The 16618-nt window shown below is 47.2% G+C and overlaps 1 protein-coding gene across 5 annotated transcripts in view; it reads left to right on the top strand.

Moving 5' to 3' along the window:
- CDK5RAP2 (CDK5 regulatory subunit associated protein 2) overlaps positions 1–16618 on the top strand; it is a 167907-nt gene that overhangs the window by 97265 nt on the left and 54024 nt on the right. For all 5 annotated transcript variants that reach the window (XM_032865725.1, XM_032865728.1, XM_032865727.1 and 2 more), the window contains 4 exons: positions 3156–3251; positions 5054–5241; positions 10171–10603; positions 15603–15834. In XM_032865725.1, coding sequence (XP_032721616.1) covers positions 3156–3251; positions 5054–5241; positions 10171–10603; positions 15603–15834 — 949 coding nt within the window. The remainder of the gene's footprint in view (positions 1–3155; positions 3252–5053; positions 5242–10170; positions 10604–15602; positions 15835–16618) is intronic.

Raw genomic sequence — 16618 nt, 5'->3', positions numbered from 1 at the left:
GAGGTCATGCTGAAAACCCTCTGGTCTCAGCTCTCATTATGAAGGATTCTTTATTCATTCGTTTGGTCTTCCAGCAGTGTTTTATTGTGCACCAGGCGTTGGTGTTAGAACTGCCCCATCGGGCACGGGGTACAGGGAAGCGGAGGGGCAGTTGCTGCTGAGTGTGTGTGTGTGTGTGTGTGTGTGTGTGTGTGTGTTGGGGGGGCGGGAGCTGTGGAGGAAGAATGAGGAGTGCTAACGGAACATGGGGAAAGGAGCCTGGCCTTTTGAGATGGAGGGAACTTCTTCCTTGAGGAGGAAGGGGAACCAGCAAAGCAGATGAAGGAGGCATAGCCCAGGAGGCCGGGTGGAAGCAGGAGAGCACAGTTGTTATGGGACTGTGTTGCCAGGAGGGGTGTCTACGAGGGTCAGGTACTCTCAGAAGGCAGGAAAAATCGAGAAGTTGCCAGTGAGTCATTCACACGTGGAGCGAGGGACATTTCTCTGTGTCCACAACATTTAATTTCTTGGCCATTGCTGGAAATTGAGTTTACTTTTCATTTTGACCAAGTCAGCAGAGGTAAAGAGAAACGAAAATTAATCTTTGTTTCACTGTATTGGGTATATCACCATTCACACCACGGTGTGGTGGTGGTTCCGAAAACGAGGAATGACTTTTGATATTTCAACCTGGAATGGTGTGAGTGACCAGTGTTTCACTTAGCTTAACTTACGGGGGCCCGTTCTTCATCCACGGGCCTGGGGAGGAGCTTCTCCATCCCTCTTCCTTAAGCTGAGCCCATGTGTGTTCTGTCTCCTGTATGAGGCGGTCTTTGGGGACCTCTCACATGCAATCTAGAGAGTGTTGGCAATGAAAGCCAATTGTAGGAGGTGGGGGTAGACTGTTTTCTCAAGAAGCTTGGAGAGGCAGGGAACACTCAGTGACTAGAGCTGTTGGAGAATCAGAGTGAGACTGTTGTTTTGTTTTTTAAAAGATGGGAGAGACTTTCCCTCAGCGTTTTATCCTGAAGAAATGTAAACACAGCAGAGTGAGAAGAACCTGACAGTGAACACCTTCGGACTCACCACCGAGATTCTCCTGTTAACATGGCCCACATGTCCATCATTACTCCATCTTACCTTTTGGATAAATTTTAGTGTAAATGACAAATATGGTACGCTTCCTTCCTCTGAAATACTTCAACACTTCTATCTTAACTTCAGTGTATGTTTATGGTTCCTTTTTCTTTTAAGGTTAAGTTTACATACATTGAAATATAGAAATCATAAGTCTGTATTCGCTAAGTTTTACAAATATGTGTTCCTTTTTAACCCACACCTCCTCAAGACCCTTATCGATTCTCGCTGCTACCCCCAGCCATTTTTCTTCTTTTGTGCCCTTTTGTGTTGGTTTTGCCTGCCCTAGACTTTCACATAAACGGAATCATCAAGTACACTCTCTTTTGTATAAAGCTTCTTTCACTTGACTTAACTGTTTTTGACATTCATCCATGGTATTTGAACCAGCAGTGTGTTCCTTTTTATTGCTAAGTAGTATTGCCGTGTGTAAATATATTAAAACTTGTTTATTCATTCTGCTGTTAATGTACATTTGGATTGTTTCGGGTTTTGGATATTATGATAAAAGTTGATACCAACGTTCAGCATTCATGTACAGATCTTTATGGGGACATCGGTTTTCATTTTTCTTAGTGAGTACCTCGGAGTGGAATTCCTGGGCCAGGAGGTTATTCGTTTTAGAAGATACTGCCAGTGCTTTTTCTGCAGTAGTCTAACCTTTTGTATCCCCCCAAGTTTGCTAGTTCTAGTTAGTCTTTATCACTTAAGAGTGTTTTAAGGATGAGGGAAGATGCTGATGAAGGAAGCTCCTCATCCGTACGTAGAAACTTTTATGCCTTAGGAGGTACGTTCACACATGGCTGGCCTATTCCATGCTCGGCAGTTCAGGGAGCTCTGATGTGTAAGGTCATCAGTCCTGTTTGATCCCGATGGCAGATTCGGATATGGTTAGCTCGAATGTGTTCTGGCCCCGGAAAGTTTTCTATAGAATGACTTCATGAAGTCAGTTTGCTTTGTTTTGTTTGCTTTTTCCAAAATAAGGGTTTCCTATAAAGGGAAGATCAGAAAAATGTACGTTGGTCTGGGAAAAGTCTGGGACTAAATGTAGGAATTGATAAATAAAACTATAGAGATGGGGACCTTAGAAATCTCCTATGTGCAACACTCCCCGCCAGGGACTCCCCACTGTGTGTGGTGTTGACACGCCATGGTGGGGCTTCCGGTGTCATCCATGAGGTGAAGTTTGGCAATTTCTGACGCAGCTTTGACTGATGACCTCCCTGGGTGTGGCTACCTCTCCTCTGTTTTTATTTGGTTTAATCCAGGTGCCCCAGGGCTAGAATTTTTGCCCTTGCAGCGAGCTGCGATCTGGCCCTCTTGAGAATATTGTGCCGTCCATTCTGCAGAATGCGGGAGCTTTGGGATTTGCACTTCTTGAAAGCAGTAGGGATTTATGCAGTCGTTATAGAACACTGTTCTTCATCTCCAAAGCATAAAGCTTTCGTCAGGCAAGCTCGATACTCATTAGTGATGAGGACTTTTTGTCAGCAAAATGACAGCATGGCTGGGACTGTCCATCTCGGATGTGTGACAGTCCAAAAAGAGGTTTATGCCCTGTGCTAAATAGGAGAAGTGATGCATAAATCGGGCACAGCATAAATTTCATTTACTGCCTTCTTGCTATTTGATATTTTCAATTCCATCAATAGCTTTTTTCCAAAATCTTGTTACTTTTATATAATCTGAAAGTGAATTTAGCCACTGCAGGAATGGCAGCCACACAACAGACAGCATATTCAATTTACAGCAGCTCAGGGAGGGCCCTGCGAGGGCAGGGGGAAATGGCTTTCGTTATTTCTTGGGGAATTTGTCCTTCAATTATGCCCAATCCTAGACAGCTGTGTGTGATTTGCTAGAACTAGCATCTCTAACTTTGGTTAATTTTTATTTCATTGGCTTTGGCATTTGTTTCTGCCTCCTTTTTGGTTTGTTTTTTGTTTTGCATTTAAAAAAAAGACATCAGTGACTTATTCATACATATTCATGCTGCGTACTTTTTTGGGTTGCATTTTCACACCATTCCATGCTCCATGTAGCTTCTGGCTAGCAAGGAGGACGAGGACATGACCAGAACTGGAGAAGAGGACGAGCATAATTTCCTGAGTGACCAGCATTTGGAGCAGAGTGACAAGGTAGGAACGCCGCAGTCCACTCCAGTTCTGTCCTCCCCTCTCTGTGCCCAAGCCGGTCTTCCAGTTTGGGATGAATCCGTTAGCTCTGTTCGTTCTGCCTGTCTCGAGTGCCTGCTGTGTGTGGTGGAGAGCAGAGACACTGGGTCTCTTCCTTCTCAGGAGTTACAAACGGGTGGTGGAGCCAGTCGAGAAACAGCAAGACGTGGAGTTGCCGATAAAAACAGGGTTGTTGGAAGAGTAACAGGCATTGGACATTGGACGTGGTCAGATCTTTGGAGACCTAACACCACCCATTTGTTTTACGCATTGGAAGCTGAGGCCTCTGAGGGGAGGGGATTTCTCCAGGGCACAGGGTAAGTCAGTGACCGAGTTGGGACAAGACTCTGTGCAGCCCCAGATCACTTGGTTGCTGTGTTAGGACCCTCAGAGGCCCTCCCCAGTCTCCTGACCTGGAATCCAGCTTAGTGTCATGTGGGCATTGGTGAGAATTGTGACTCCTTTGGAGAACGTTCCTCCAGTCACGTGGATACCAGGCATTTGGGACAAACATTCTCGAAAGTTGAAAGAACCCGAAAGACTAGGATGCGGTGGGACCGAGGAGGCTGCAGATCTGGACTTCGTAACCTTTAAGGTGTTCAAGTTCTTGAGGTCATGAATGCAAGATCATTAAAATATAGGTGGTTTTGGGAAGCAAAGCCATTCAAAGATTTGATTTTGAGTCTTAGTCTTTATCTTTGGGACCTCAGTTAGCACTTGCTTCACCCCTACACCTGAATTTTTCCATCAGTGAAGATAATCCGTTCTTGCTGGAGTTTTTGTGATAGTTAAATAGAAAGGTATGTACTAAATGCTCAGGAAACGCTCTCTCTCTTTGTATTATGATAGTCTAGACTTTTCCTTTTTTGGAGGGTACTTATTTAGATGGATTTAATAACTAGATTGGTAGCAAACAAGACCCTATAAATAACAGCTCATTTGTATGGGTCTTGTCTTCCATTTAAAAATCTTAATCATTTTACAAGTGTGAGAGAGGGGTGTGATGGCTAGTGTGTATATCACCAGCAGTAAGGCAGTCAAGGGGAGTTATTTATAGACTGGTGGAAGAAATTTACAGCTTTGGAAAGTGGGGGGAGAATGCTAATTGCAGCACCTCAAGACATGCCCAGTACAAGCTTTAACTAGATGAATTCTTGGTACCACTCCTCTGGGGCCCTCAGTGACCCCAGAAGGTGGATCCGTAAATAACATCTCCATAGGAATTAGGAACCCTCTACTTTCCTAATGAGACAAATCAAAGTCATGTTAATTAGGATGTCTCTGTAAAGAGTAAGACGCCTTTCTGCTCTGTAATGGGGAGGATACATCGCGAGAGGTAGTATTTAATAGACATCTAAAGCATTGTTCATGGTGTGGGCTCCATACCCTTCTTAACTCACAAGGGGTGGGCCGTGAGGTGGGGGGACGTGCCCATGGTGGGCGGGACACTGTGCCAGGACCTTAGGTGAATCAGTCATCTCATTTGATTCTCATGGTGGCATTGCTCCCCCGTTTTGTGAATGAGGGAAGTGAGGGTGAGGAGAAGTGGTGTGAAGCTCTCCGTGCTCTTGCGGGAGCGTCTGCCCGCCCGGCCACAAGGCGCGTGTGTGGAACTGTGAGCCGGAGCCTGCTCTCTGCCCTGCTTGCCTTTTCCCTCTGTGTTGCTTGCGCTGCTCATTTGCTCTCGGTCTCTGTTCTTTCCCTCTCCACGTATGCCCCTCCTCTCTTCCAAGGTCCGTATTTTGACCAGATATTCTGATTTGCAGGTCACGGAGGACTATCCCAAAGGGGGCTGCAAAAACGGATACTTGAGGCACACAGATTCCAGTATTCTAGACTACGATGGAACCCGCAAACCTGGCTGCCCCGGAGACCAGAATGTAGAAGAAGGCGAGCTCCTGAACGTGCTTGCCCCTTTCTTCAACGAGAAGGCCACATTGTTACTGGAATCCAGGTAGACGTGGGGCCCCGGTGTTGCTTTTTCTCTCTAGTTTGAGGGGAGAACAAACTCATTTTGCTAAATGCATTTAGATGGCAGTGCTGTGTAATTTAGCTGAGTGAGCCCCTGAAATGTCTTGGAAGGAATCTTGCCAGTCATGCAATTAAGTAATTAGGCTGTGCTCTAGTGGCTGGGAGGGGACCTCAGCAGAGCCTCATGCAAGCCCATTATAAAGAGAGAAAAAGCTTTCCTCTGGAATCGGTCCTGGGAGCCCTGGGAAGGGCTGTCTGGCCGTCAGCAAGAGGAATCAGCCCTACTGGAGTCTCTTCTCCAGTAGCTTAGGAACTGCAACAGCTTAAAAATTGCCACTGTAGTCGTGACTCACTGTTTTACGTTGAGCTTGAATTTCAGTTCTCTTCTCATTTTATCTGCTGGGAGTCCTATGTCAGGAAATGCTTCAGGGTGTTTGCCTGAAAACAAAACAGGAGAAACATGCGGTACATTTGTATTTTTAATGTTACCTCTTCAGGAGGAGACTGTCCCCTTGCACACTCTTTCAGGACCATTGTAACAGCTGCCTGGGCTTTGGAACCAGGAGGAGCCGTGCCTTCCTCTCTCAGGGCCCAGTCTCTCTGACCACTTCCTCGGGTGCCGTGAGGAATGAGAGAGGGCCCCGTGTAAGGAACACGGAAGGCGGGTCGTGTGTGTTCCGTGAAACTGTCCAGTTCTCCTCCAGTGTAGGTAGAGAAACAGAGCTGCCCACTCCTGCCCATGACTCTTGGCAAGAGCCAGGAACCCTACTGTTTCTTACATCATTGGTCGACTAAGCCTCATAGACATTCTTTAGCTAAGAAAAGGATTGGAGTGTTCTGTTTTTGTGAGCTCAGGCAGGCTGACCCGTCCCCAGTCTCTGGCATCTGTCCAGCATTTTTCTAGCACGTCTCCTCTTGGGGAACCTGTCTAGTGGTCATTCTAGTTAATTGTCAGAGGGAGTTAGGTGACCATAGTCAGTGCTTGAGAGAGGGGGTGTTTTCTTGGTGTCAGGATCCCAAACATTCCATCAGAGTTCAAAGATGCAGCTGCCTGTCTGGGACTGCCTTGGACTGTGCAGGGGTGATGTGAGTGGGGGAGAGTCCGGTGGGCTACAGTGGGCATGGGGCCAGCTGGGGCATGTGTGCTCCCTGCTGATGGGCAGGAGCTTCTCGGCCCCAGATGACCCTTGTGGCTTCCAGCCTTCCAGCCTTCCAGTCTTTCGGTGGAAGCCCCCAAACTGTATTCTAAATCTCTTGCTTTTTAAAAATGAAGACCTAGTTACATTTTTAAAGAAAACATCTTCTGCCTGCCAGGCGAGCTTGTGACATCTCTGGTTCAGTTCCCTGTGCTCTGTAAGTATCTGTTCCATAGGCTTCCAGACCAGTGAGGCCAGTTGTAGTGTTAGAAAAGGTTTTCTCACACCAGCCTAAACCCACAGCCCTGATCTTATTCTCTGTACAGCTGTCACTCATGGTGCACCAAAGCCCACAAAAACGAAGTGGAGTCATGGCTCTGCGGGGCCTCCCGAAGGCCTGGCAGTGGTCTGCATCCCCTCCTGGCGCACACATGGGGCATCGCGTGCCGGGCTTCTCTTATCCTCACACCAGCTTTCTGTGTGCTACTCTTGGCGATCTCCTTTTCATAAACGTAGGCTCTGACGTTTGGGGATTTGACATTCCCTTAGCTTTATAAAATGCTAGAGCCATCAGAGAACATTCTGGAGGAGTCCTTGGGGTAACCAGGGTTTGATTGGTCAGAGAAACACTAGTCTTCTGCTTAGGAATTCCATTTTGGTCCCAACGGCCCCCATCTCTTGCCTGGACGCCAGCAGCACAGTCTCCTCTACTGTCCATTCTCCATAGAGCAGCCACAGTGATCTTTTAAGTAAGACTTAAGTCAGATCAGGTCCATTCCATGCTTAAACCTTCTAGCAGGTTTCCATTGCTCTTACAGTAAGATCAGAGCTTCTCAACCTGGTGCCCTCCTCTTTCTCTGTCCATATCACCTACCTCTCCTGTTCACCGAGCTCTGCTCTGCTCCTCAGACATCCAGGCTGGTTCTCACCTCAGGGGCTTTGCACTAGCCATTCCCTCTACCTAGAATGTTCTCTTCCTAGGCGTATATGTGACTGGTGGCATCTCAGCTAGACATCAGCTGTGTAGAGAGGCCTTTGCTGACCATTAATGGGAAATCCTGCTTTTACACGTGGTCTCCGAACTTCCTCCCTCCCTTCCTCCCTTAATTCATAGTACTTGTCTTTGCTGCACGTTGTCTTATTTAGTTATCAGTGTTTGCGTGAACGTCCGTCTGTCCTCTCAGTGAAACGTGAGCCCCGTGATTCCTTTGCACGATGCATGCCCACTGCCTTACGTGGCAGGTGGCAGGTGCTCAGTTAAGTATTTAAGTGTCAGTGCAGATGCTTAGAAGCCTAACATCACAGCAGAAGGTGAGTGCGGAACGTTGGAGAGAGTGTACTGATCCTTCAGAGTCCAAAAGATCGGGATTCCAGTCTTTATTCTGCTACTTTGCGACAGGATCTTGTATCTTTATGAGCCCATTTCTTCATCTGTAAAATGGGGTTAGGTTTGGCCCCATCTCCTAGTCATACAGCAAGGCCTGAATGATGTTGGTGTATTTAAAGGACCTGACAGGGCACGTGCTTCACAAACGTCAGTTCCTCCCCTTTACATCTCACTGTGGCAGAGATCCCCTGGAAGGGTCTATAAACAATGTTTGGGCCTCTGACAAGACCCTCGACTCAACCATTAAAAAGGTCCCGATCACGGTGACAGCTTAATGAGTCTCCTGTTCAGAATTCTAGCAAAGTAACACTTGAAATGTTTTATTTAACATCACCCCCACTTTGGTATATTCTAATGGCCTCTTTCACCACCTTTTACTACCCATTTGTAAAATCTTTGTCCTCGGTTTTATTGTGTGTTGTTTGGTGGTGAGTAACGGTCCTCCTCCGGCTAGCTGAATAGTAGTTGTCATTATTTTTAATCTATATTAAGGGAAGGAGAGGAAAGGACAATTTAGTTTAACACGCTTAACGTGCTAGAAATATTTTTAAAGTCTGGGTTTACTAAATTTTAAGATGGTTTGTGTAGTCTAGATGATTCCGTATTAGAAGGGAAAATGTACCATACATTTTAATTTTGTTTTTTAAACTTCTATTTTTTACCCTCCTTCAGTGTGCTGTAGCTGTGTGATCTGAATAGAGTTGCCTCTGGCCCAGAGCTAGATGATCTGAACCCAGAGGGGAGTAGGGCCTTCCCCTGGCTCTTGGAGGGCTCCATGGGGAAGGTAGAATCAGGCCTCACGTCACTTGTCACATGTAGCGGGAACCCAGATATGGGGCAGGGACCATCAGGGTGTGCTCAGGGAGTCGGTCTGCAGAGGCTGGCCCTGGCCAAAGGCAGGTGGGAGGAATGGCAGAGAGAAAATGTGAGCGGAACGGAGGTGGGCCTCTTCTGTCCTCGGTCATTGCTGACGGCCATGTCCTCAGCCCGACCTAGAGGTCAGTGGCAGTTCTCCCACCAGCCTCTCCGTCTGTCCTGGCCTGCTCCAGTCCCTTTTAACATAATTTCCTGTCTCAGTTTCCTAGTTTCTCTCTTCTTTCTTAAATGAGCCACTCTCCTTTATTTTTTAGATGATTTACGCATACTTACGTTAAAATCTTCAGGTTTCCTTGTTTATTTAATTTTCTTGAGTGTGAACTCTGATTCGTTGGCTTGTGACCTGTCTGTCATACTCACGGGTCACGTGTGCAGGTTGGGTTTGCCAGGGTGTGGACAGGCCTGCTCTGTCCCCTGTGCTCCCTCCTCCTCCTGTGGGGTGCCACAGCTGCCTCTGGCTCATGCGATTTCCCTGGTTTCCTCCACCATGGGAGTTAAATTTCTGCCCCCAGTGCTTTCTGCGAATGTCCCCTTTCTCCTGACTGTGGTCTCCTCCGTTTCTGACCTTTGGGTAAATTTTACCTTGATTTCGAGGCCTATGGGGCACCTTACAGTATTTGTTATGTATCTTTTGCTGTCACTTACATGGGTTTAGAGTGGAGTGGGAAGGGCTCCCGTGTGTGCTCACATGGCATGTAAACTGGTCCCCACTTCTCACTGCGCTGCTGGGGGCCTCTGGGAGCTCTGGGAAAGCCCCAGGCAGTGACGAGAGGCAGGCAGTACTCTAAGTGGGACTGTCTGTGTCTCCGGGCACCATTTACACAGTGTGCACACAGCCACAGCTGGGATCTGCAGGAGCCTAGGGCACATGGCTGGTGCCCTAAAGTATCTGCTGCTTAAAAACTCTGTTGTTTCGTCTTTATTGCTGTCCTGTGGAGAGAGACTTACCTTACTTCCAGAGCATCTCTGAGTTAAAACTTGAAGCCATTTTTGTGTGATTTCACTACTGTTTCTGTTCCAACTAGCTCGCAATATCCCTTCATTCAGTTCCTGTGTTCTGAGCCTGACTGTGCACAGTGATGGGCCAGGTCACTCATGGGTCCACTAGGTTGACCAGATCCTCCTAAGCCGTTCTCGCCCCCGGATGTAGGAATGGGGCTAGGGGCCGGGTGGACCTCACAATAGTCAGAAATGACAATTCTTGATGACCCTATTTGCTCCTTTCCAAGCCCAGCTTTTTTCTAGACCCTGTTTGCATCCTTACAGCACATGGCCCTCTCACTTGTTGTGCACGTGTGGATTCTCTTCTCTCCATGAGCTGGACATGCCAGTACCCACCAGGTGTGGTTGTCATGAGGTGACAGGGGAGAAAATCCTTGGTGGCACATGGCGAGCGGGCCGTGTGCTTAAACAGTTTGGGCCAGTCAGTGGAGAAAACTTGGGAAATCTGGTAGGGCATGAGGCTACAGCAGAAAACCTAGTTCTTCCACTTCCTTCCCTTTTGGAAAAACAGGCCAGACCTTCTGAAAGTGCTGCGTGAACTACTCCTGGAACGAACGTGCTTGACAGAGCAGGGAGTGTCTGCACAGCGCCTTGGTGGAAAAACTGAGAAGTCCCTTAAGCAAATGGCTGCTCAGCTAAGAGGTGAACTCAGACATTTCAACCAAGTCAACTCATTGTCCAAGTCCCGTGATGAAGGGAAGTCGCCGTGGACAGCCCAGCTAGGAAGGACGGGTCAGGTGTCCAAGCTGGAGCTGAAAGATGCCTCCGTGCAGACCGTGGCGGTGGAGGGGGACACGCACAGATTCCAGAACGAGGGCAAGAGAGAGGCATGGGCAGAGAAGCCACCAGACGCCGTGTTTCACACTGAGGGTCCGCCGGAGAACTTGTGCGTGGCATCAGGGCAGCAGGCCCCTGCCCCTTCCTTCCCCAGCGGGACTGACAGAGTAAGCTTTTCTATTTATTATTCATTTGTTTTCTTATTTTATACAGACGAAAGGCTAAAAAACCAACTCTGATCTCACTGCTTTTTTTGATGTATGTAAAATCCGGTGTCTCCTCTGCCTGTACTCAGTCTGGCCTCTGCCTAGAGGTGTGTGTTCGTCTTAACCTCCCCCCACCCAGCCCAGTCTTATTTGTCTGTATGTCATGACGTTTGTGCAGTTTCCTTATAGAGTCGTATTTATACATCTGTGTGTAGCGTTTTCTTTCATGCTGTGTATCAGAAACATCTTACCTTGTAACGGCTCTGGGAGATGCCATTGTGGGACATGTGTGAATTTCGTATGAATTTCACCTACTGGGGGATATTTACGTTCGCAGGTTATAGTGAAATTGTGATACCCTGACTTTAGGAGGAGGCCTGAGAACCTCGGTTTTATCATGTGCAGACGTTGTGGTGGAGAGGTTCTATTCTGTGAGCTTCATCTATATTCTCTTATTCTTGCGACACCTGTCAGAGATGAGGAAGCGCGATTTTGAATGCCCACAGTTAGCCAGCAGTTACAGGGCTGAGTTGGGACCCCAGGGCGCCTGATGGCACAGCCTTACCCTTTTCCAGGCTAGCCCCCAGCTCCTGCTGGCCCAGAGTGGTAGGCTCCGGTTCTGGTGGGGGAATGCATTTTGCTTCAGTCAAGAGGCTGTCTCTATACTTCTCCTCTAATGCCATCAAATCTGCCATATTATTAAAAGCCAGATTCTCTTGGTCGTATTTGATTGGACCTTTTACTAAACTCCTTGTGGGCAGAGGGGTCGGGGCTGATGATCCCCAAAGCAGGGAGATGTCTGTATTCTGGTGGAGAAGTAGGTCATGTTTCTAATAGAACTCCAGTGACGGCTGTTGGTGTTCTTGTTTCTGATGGGTGTTTTGTATCTGAGAAATCAGCTGTACACACTGCTTCATAGCATCAGAATGGAGAATTAAGTTTATTTTCTGACCACTAAATTACTGCTTTTGTGCATACCAAAGGGAGTTAGATATATCATTAGCAAAATTGCTTTTGATTGTTTTAAATTATGTACCAAAACTGTAATTTCTAGAATAGGGTTTTCTAAAGATATCAGTAAAGACAAAAAGAAAAAAAAAAAAAGAGAGAGAGAGACACTGCCATTATATTAACGGTACTCCAGATGCAAATTTGTGCAGTTTGGCTGGAATAGAAATGGTCTCATCTGCCCCAGCTCTGTTAGTTGGTACCTGTGTATTAGGAAAACTAGATGTTTTTTCCCCCAGTTTGTGTGGGAGATAGCCTCCTTTGTGCCGAAAAATTGCGTAATCGAATGAACTCAGTAATTTCCCCAAATATATTAATTTTTCTTTAGTTTGGAATTATCCTTCTTGCTTATGTTTTCAAAAGGAAGGCTACTGTGTTTATTTTTAGCATCTGTTGTTTGTGCGAGGATCGTGCTAGATATTCTCTATCTATATCATCACATTTAATCTTCTCAAGAAGCGTGTAAATTAGGTAGATATTCCTGACATTTTACATGTGAAGAAATATAGCCTCTGAAAGGCTCAGAAAATGGTCCAGAATGAGTCAGCTGTTGAGAGGAGTAGTAGGGATAGAGCCCGAAGTCCAGTCTTACGGACAGACAGGAATATACTTATTTATTTATTTATTCATTTATTTTTTAAGTTGGCTTCGTACCCAGTGTGGGGCTTGAACCCATGACCCTGAGATCAAGACCTGAGCTGAGAGCAGGAGTCGGATGCTTAACTGACTGAGCCACCCAGGTGCCCAAGATAGGGATTTTCTAAACCTACCTCTCGGGAAGGGAGGAGCCCTTGGTAAGGAATACCATCATAAGATGTACCTGGGATTGCTTCAGGCCTGGCTGCTTCCCTTTCTTGGTGGCTCAAGTGGGATCGGTGTGACCTGGAACCCGAGGTTGGTGCAGTGGTGACATGAGGAAATGCGTGGCAAGTGCCTGCCAGTGCCTTGTGCATGGTTGTGTAGGTGCATGTCAGGCCCAGTGTGTGTGCATTCCTGTCCCCTGCCACCACCAAGTGAGGAGTTCCGTTATGACATCTTTAATAAGGTGGTAGGTGGGACTATGCTCAGTGTCCATAAGGTAGCATTTTGTGTGGTGTTATTTTAAAACCCGCATTAGGTTGACTGACGGCAGTCTTCCAGCCTGAAATTGGCTTTGGCATTTGTGCACTTGCAGATATCTTTTCTCCTGCCATATGACACACAGATTTGGATCCAAGAATAAAGATTGGTGGAGACCGAGGACCGGGCAAATGACTGTTATTTTGCAGTCCTCTTTGATGAGGCATTCCCCTGCCCCTTTCGCCACTGGCCCCCTTTACCACCTCAAACTGTCCTTGGCCTTGAACCGGCTCTCTGGCCTGGAACTTTGGGGCAGAGAGTGTCTTACTTTCCTTAACTGAGCAATAGAGGCCGGAGAGTTGTTGTGAGGTCCTGCTCTCTTACCTTCTTGTTGTATGACATTGGCCTGGTTGTTGGACGTCTCAGTTCTTTGAAACATAGGCCCCGTAACTTCTGTTTTCCTGTGAGCTCTGGGAATGCAGAGCTTACTGGAGGACTGTGGGACAATGAGCTTGAAAGCATTTTACAACCAAAAATGTGCAAGCAGGGCTCCTTCTTCCCCTTTCCTGCTTGAGAGGCCTTGCTGATTTCATCATTCCCAGGGTCCTAAGTATTTCCTGTTTCCTTCTCAGGTTCCTTCTCTTCCACTTAAAAAATTAAAAAGAATAATAACCTCAGGGCACCTGGCTGGCTCAGTCGGTTAAGCGTCTGCCTTCAGCTCAGGTCATGATCCCAGGGTCCTGAGATCAAGTCCTGCCCGCATCACTCTCCCTGCTCAGTGGGGAGTCTGCTTTTCCTTCTGCCCCTCATCCTGCTCTTGTGCTCTCTCTCAAATAAATAAAATCTTAAAAAAAAAAAAAGAATAACAACCTAATCCACATATCATACAATTTATCTGTTTAAAATATATAGTGCAGTGGTTTTGTTTTGTTTTGTTTTTGGTATATCCGTAGAGTTGTAGAACCGTTCTCATAATCAATTTTAGAACATGTTTAATTATCCAAAAAGAAACCCTGACCCATTGGCGGTCATTTCCCATTTCCCTCCATCTGCCCTAGCTGTAGGCAACCACTGATCTACTTTCTGTCTTTATAGATTTGCCTATTCTGGGTGTTTTATATGTAAATGGGATCATACAACATGTGATCTTTGGTGACTGCTTCTACTTAGCGTAGTAATGTTTTCGAGGTGCATTCGTGCTGTAGTCTGTAGCAGCAGTTCATTTCTTTTTATTGCCCAACGATAGTCCATTGTATGGACTATCCATTCATCAGTCGATGGACATTTGGGCTGTTTCTACTTTTTAGCTATTATGAATAATATTGCTATGAACATTCATGCACAAGTCTTTGCATGGACGTGTGTTTTCACGTCTCCTGGGTAAACACTGAGGAGTGGAATTGCAGGCTCATATGGGAACTCTGTGTTTAACCCTTTGAAGAACCACCAGGCTGTTTTCCACAGCGGCTGCCCCTTGTTTACATTTTCACCAGAAGCATGAAGGTTCCAATTTCTCCACAGCCTTGTCGACACTTGTTATTATTTTGATCATACGCTGTCCTAATGAGTTGGGAGTGGCAATGTTTCATGGAGATTTGATTTACATTTCCCTGATGGCTAATGACACTGAACATCTTTTCATGTGTTTATTGGCCATATGTAGATCTCCTTTTGAGACGTGTCTTTGAGACCCTTTGCTCATCTTTTAATTGGTCGTGGAAATCAAGGCCTATTGTCCTGAGGAGGACACATCTGAGTGGAGTCCTAATGAATATATTGGGTATGGGAGACGTGGGGGTGGGCAAGAAAGCGTGTGTAGACAGAGGAGACAGTGTATGCCAAGGCCCTAGGGTAGAAGGAGCACAGACATTTGAGGAACTGATAGAAGGTGAGTGTGTGGGAATAGGGGAGATGGCAGAGGGGCAGTGACTTGGGCTGCAGGTTATGCACAGCATGGCGGCTGTGGTACGCATTTTGACCTTGTTCATAAGAGACTGGGAAGTGTTCCAGTAGTTGTAAGCAGAGGCAAGGAATGTTAGGTTTGCCTTTTCCTGCCGCAGTATGGAGAGTGGACTAGAAAGGGCATGAGGGGTGGGAGAGGGCACTCAGGAGGCAGTTGCCATGGCTAGGTGACTGCCAGCAGTGTCTTGGGGTTGGATAAAGGCCGTGCGGGGGGCGGGGGGGGGGTGAGGAGAGTCCAAGGAGCCCAACTGGAATTAGTGGAGCCTGGTGAGTGGCGAGAGCTGGTGACGAGTGTAAAGAACAGTTTGATAGACTCGCAGGTTTGGGTGACGCAGTGAGGGGCTGGTGATGTGATTGACCAAGACGTTGGGTGTTGAAGTAGCGTAGCTTTGGGGTGGGGACTTGGGTGGTAGATGGAAGGAGCCGAGTGCTGGGCTGGCTTCAGAGTGCCTGGGAGCCGGTGGAAATGAACATGTTGAGGGTAGGCAGGTTGGGGCTCCGAGCCACTGGCTTAGTGACCTGCTAGCCACGGACAGCTTCAGTCACAGTGATTCGGTGGACTAGCGGATTGACTTGGACTGAGGAGTGGGGGCACGGGGTGGGAATGAAGAAATAGATACGGAGCAAGAAAATGTTATTTAGAAGATTGTGCTGGGAAAAGGGCTGCCATATATCGAGCGTCTGGATGTCCACAGAGACAGCGGGCCAGGGCCAAGAGGGTGTCACGGAGGAAAATCTTGGCACTTGCCAGTCACAGGAGGGGACCTGCCAAGACAGAAGTCCTGTAGACTAGGAGATAAACATAGATGCCATTCTAGGAACCAGAAGTCTGGACAGCCGGTGTGAATCCTGTTTTACGAGGTTGGCTTGAGGGTGTTGCCTCTGTGACCAGAGGAAGTGCATTCATTTTCCTGTGCACTTGTCTCTTCAGGAAGCTAAGAAGTCCCGCCTGCCCATCCTGATAAAGCCATCCCGGTCATTAGGAAATGTGTATCAGCTTCCCGTCACCCAGGAGGTGGTGGCCCAGCTGCAGGGCCAAGTCTTGGAGCTGCAGGGGGAGCTGAAGGAGCTTAAAATCTGCAATAAGCAACTTCACCAAAAGTTAATTCTGGCTGAAGCGATGATGGAGGGGAGGCCAGCGCCAGACAAAATGCTACAGAAAGGTAAGCACCGAGAAAAATGTCTTCTCCGTGAGCTAGATGAACGACCCGATAGAGCTGCTTGAAATGTCAGCCTTGTTGTTTAGAACTGCAGTAAGTTTGAGCATAAATTTTATGAATTACCGTGATTAATCTTGACTCTTGACAAATGCACAATCAAAGGAACACAATAAGGAAAATGAATCTATTGTTTTCATTTTATTCTGGAGTCTGGATAAAGGGGACTTGTAAGTGCTCGTGGGTCTTGTGAGGTCACCGTTCCCTTCACTTGGGATGGTCTGCAGGTAACCCAGCTGTGGAATGACTTGAATCTGGGTGGGTTTTTTTGGCTTTGTCTGTGGAAGCCTCAGGCATATGACATCATGTATGTAAGTGAGAGCCCTCTTGGTGGGGTTTTCTAGAATGTCTGGGCTGTATTACTCCGGCTTTCTCAGGGCTAATTCCAAACCCCATCCCAGAGCGGTGTAGGTGAGCACAAGGTAGTGTTGGACCTCGTTTTCAGAGGGTTCCTGAGTCCACAGAAGTACACACGTTGACTCCTGATTATGAACTTGTACTGTGAGCACACGGCAGCTGCACACGATACCAAGAACAGCAGCAGCAGTCTTTTATTTAGCTGTTTAAAAAGCACTGATGAATCCCTGCTGTGCCAGGCACTGTCGTAGGCCCTGGGGATGTAGTGAATAAAGCAGATGATGTAAGTCTGTGTCTTCCGTTCCTGTCGTGGGGAGAAGGACAATATGCTGATCAGCAGGTATAGTGGACGAGAGAAGGCAGGTGCTAGGGA

The sequence above is a fragment of the Lontra canadensis genome, unplaced genomic scaffold (genome assembly GCF_010015895.1).
Source record: "Lontra canadensis isolate GAN:19392208 unplaced genomic scaffold, GSC_riverotter_1.0 scaffold30, whole genome shotgun sequence".
NCBI lineage: Eukaryota > Metazoa > Chordata > Mammalia > Carnivora > Mustelidae > Lontra > Lontra canadensis.
The sequence above is the reverse complement of the archived record's forward strand: the minus strand, read 5'-3'. Positions and strand labels throughout refer to the sequence as shown.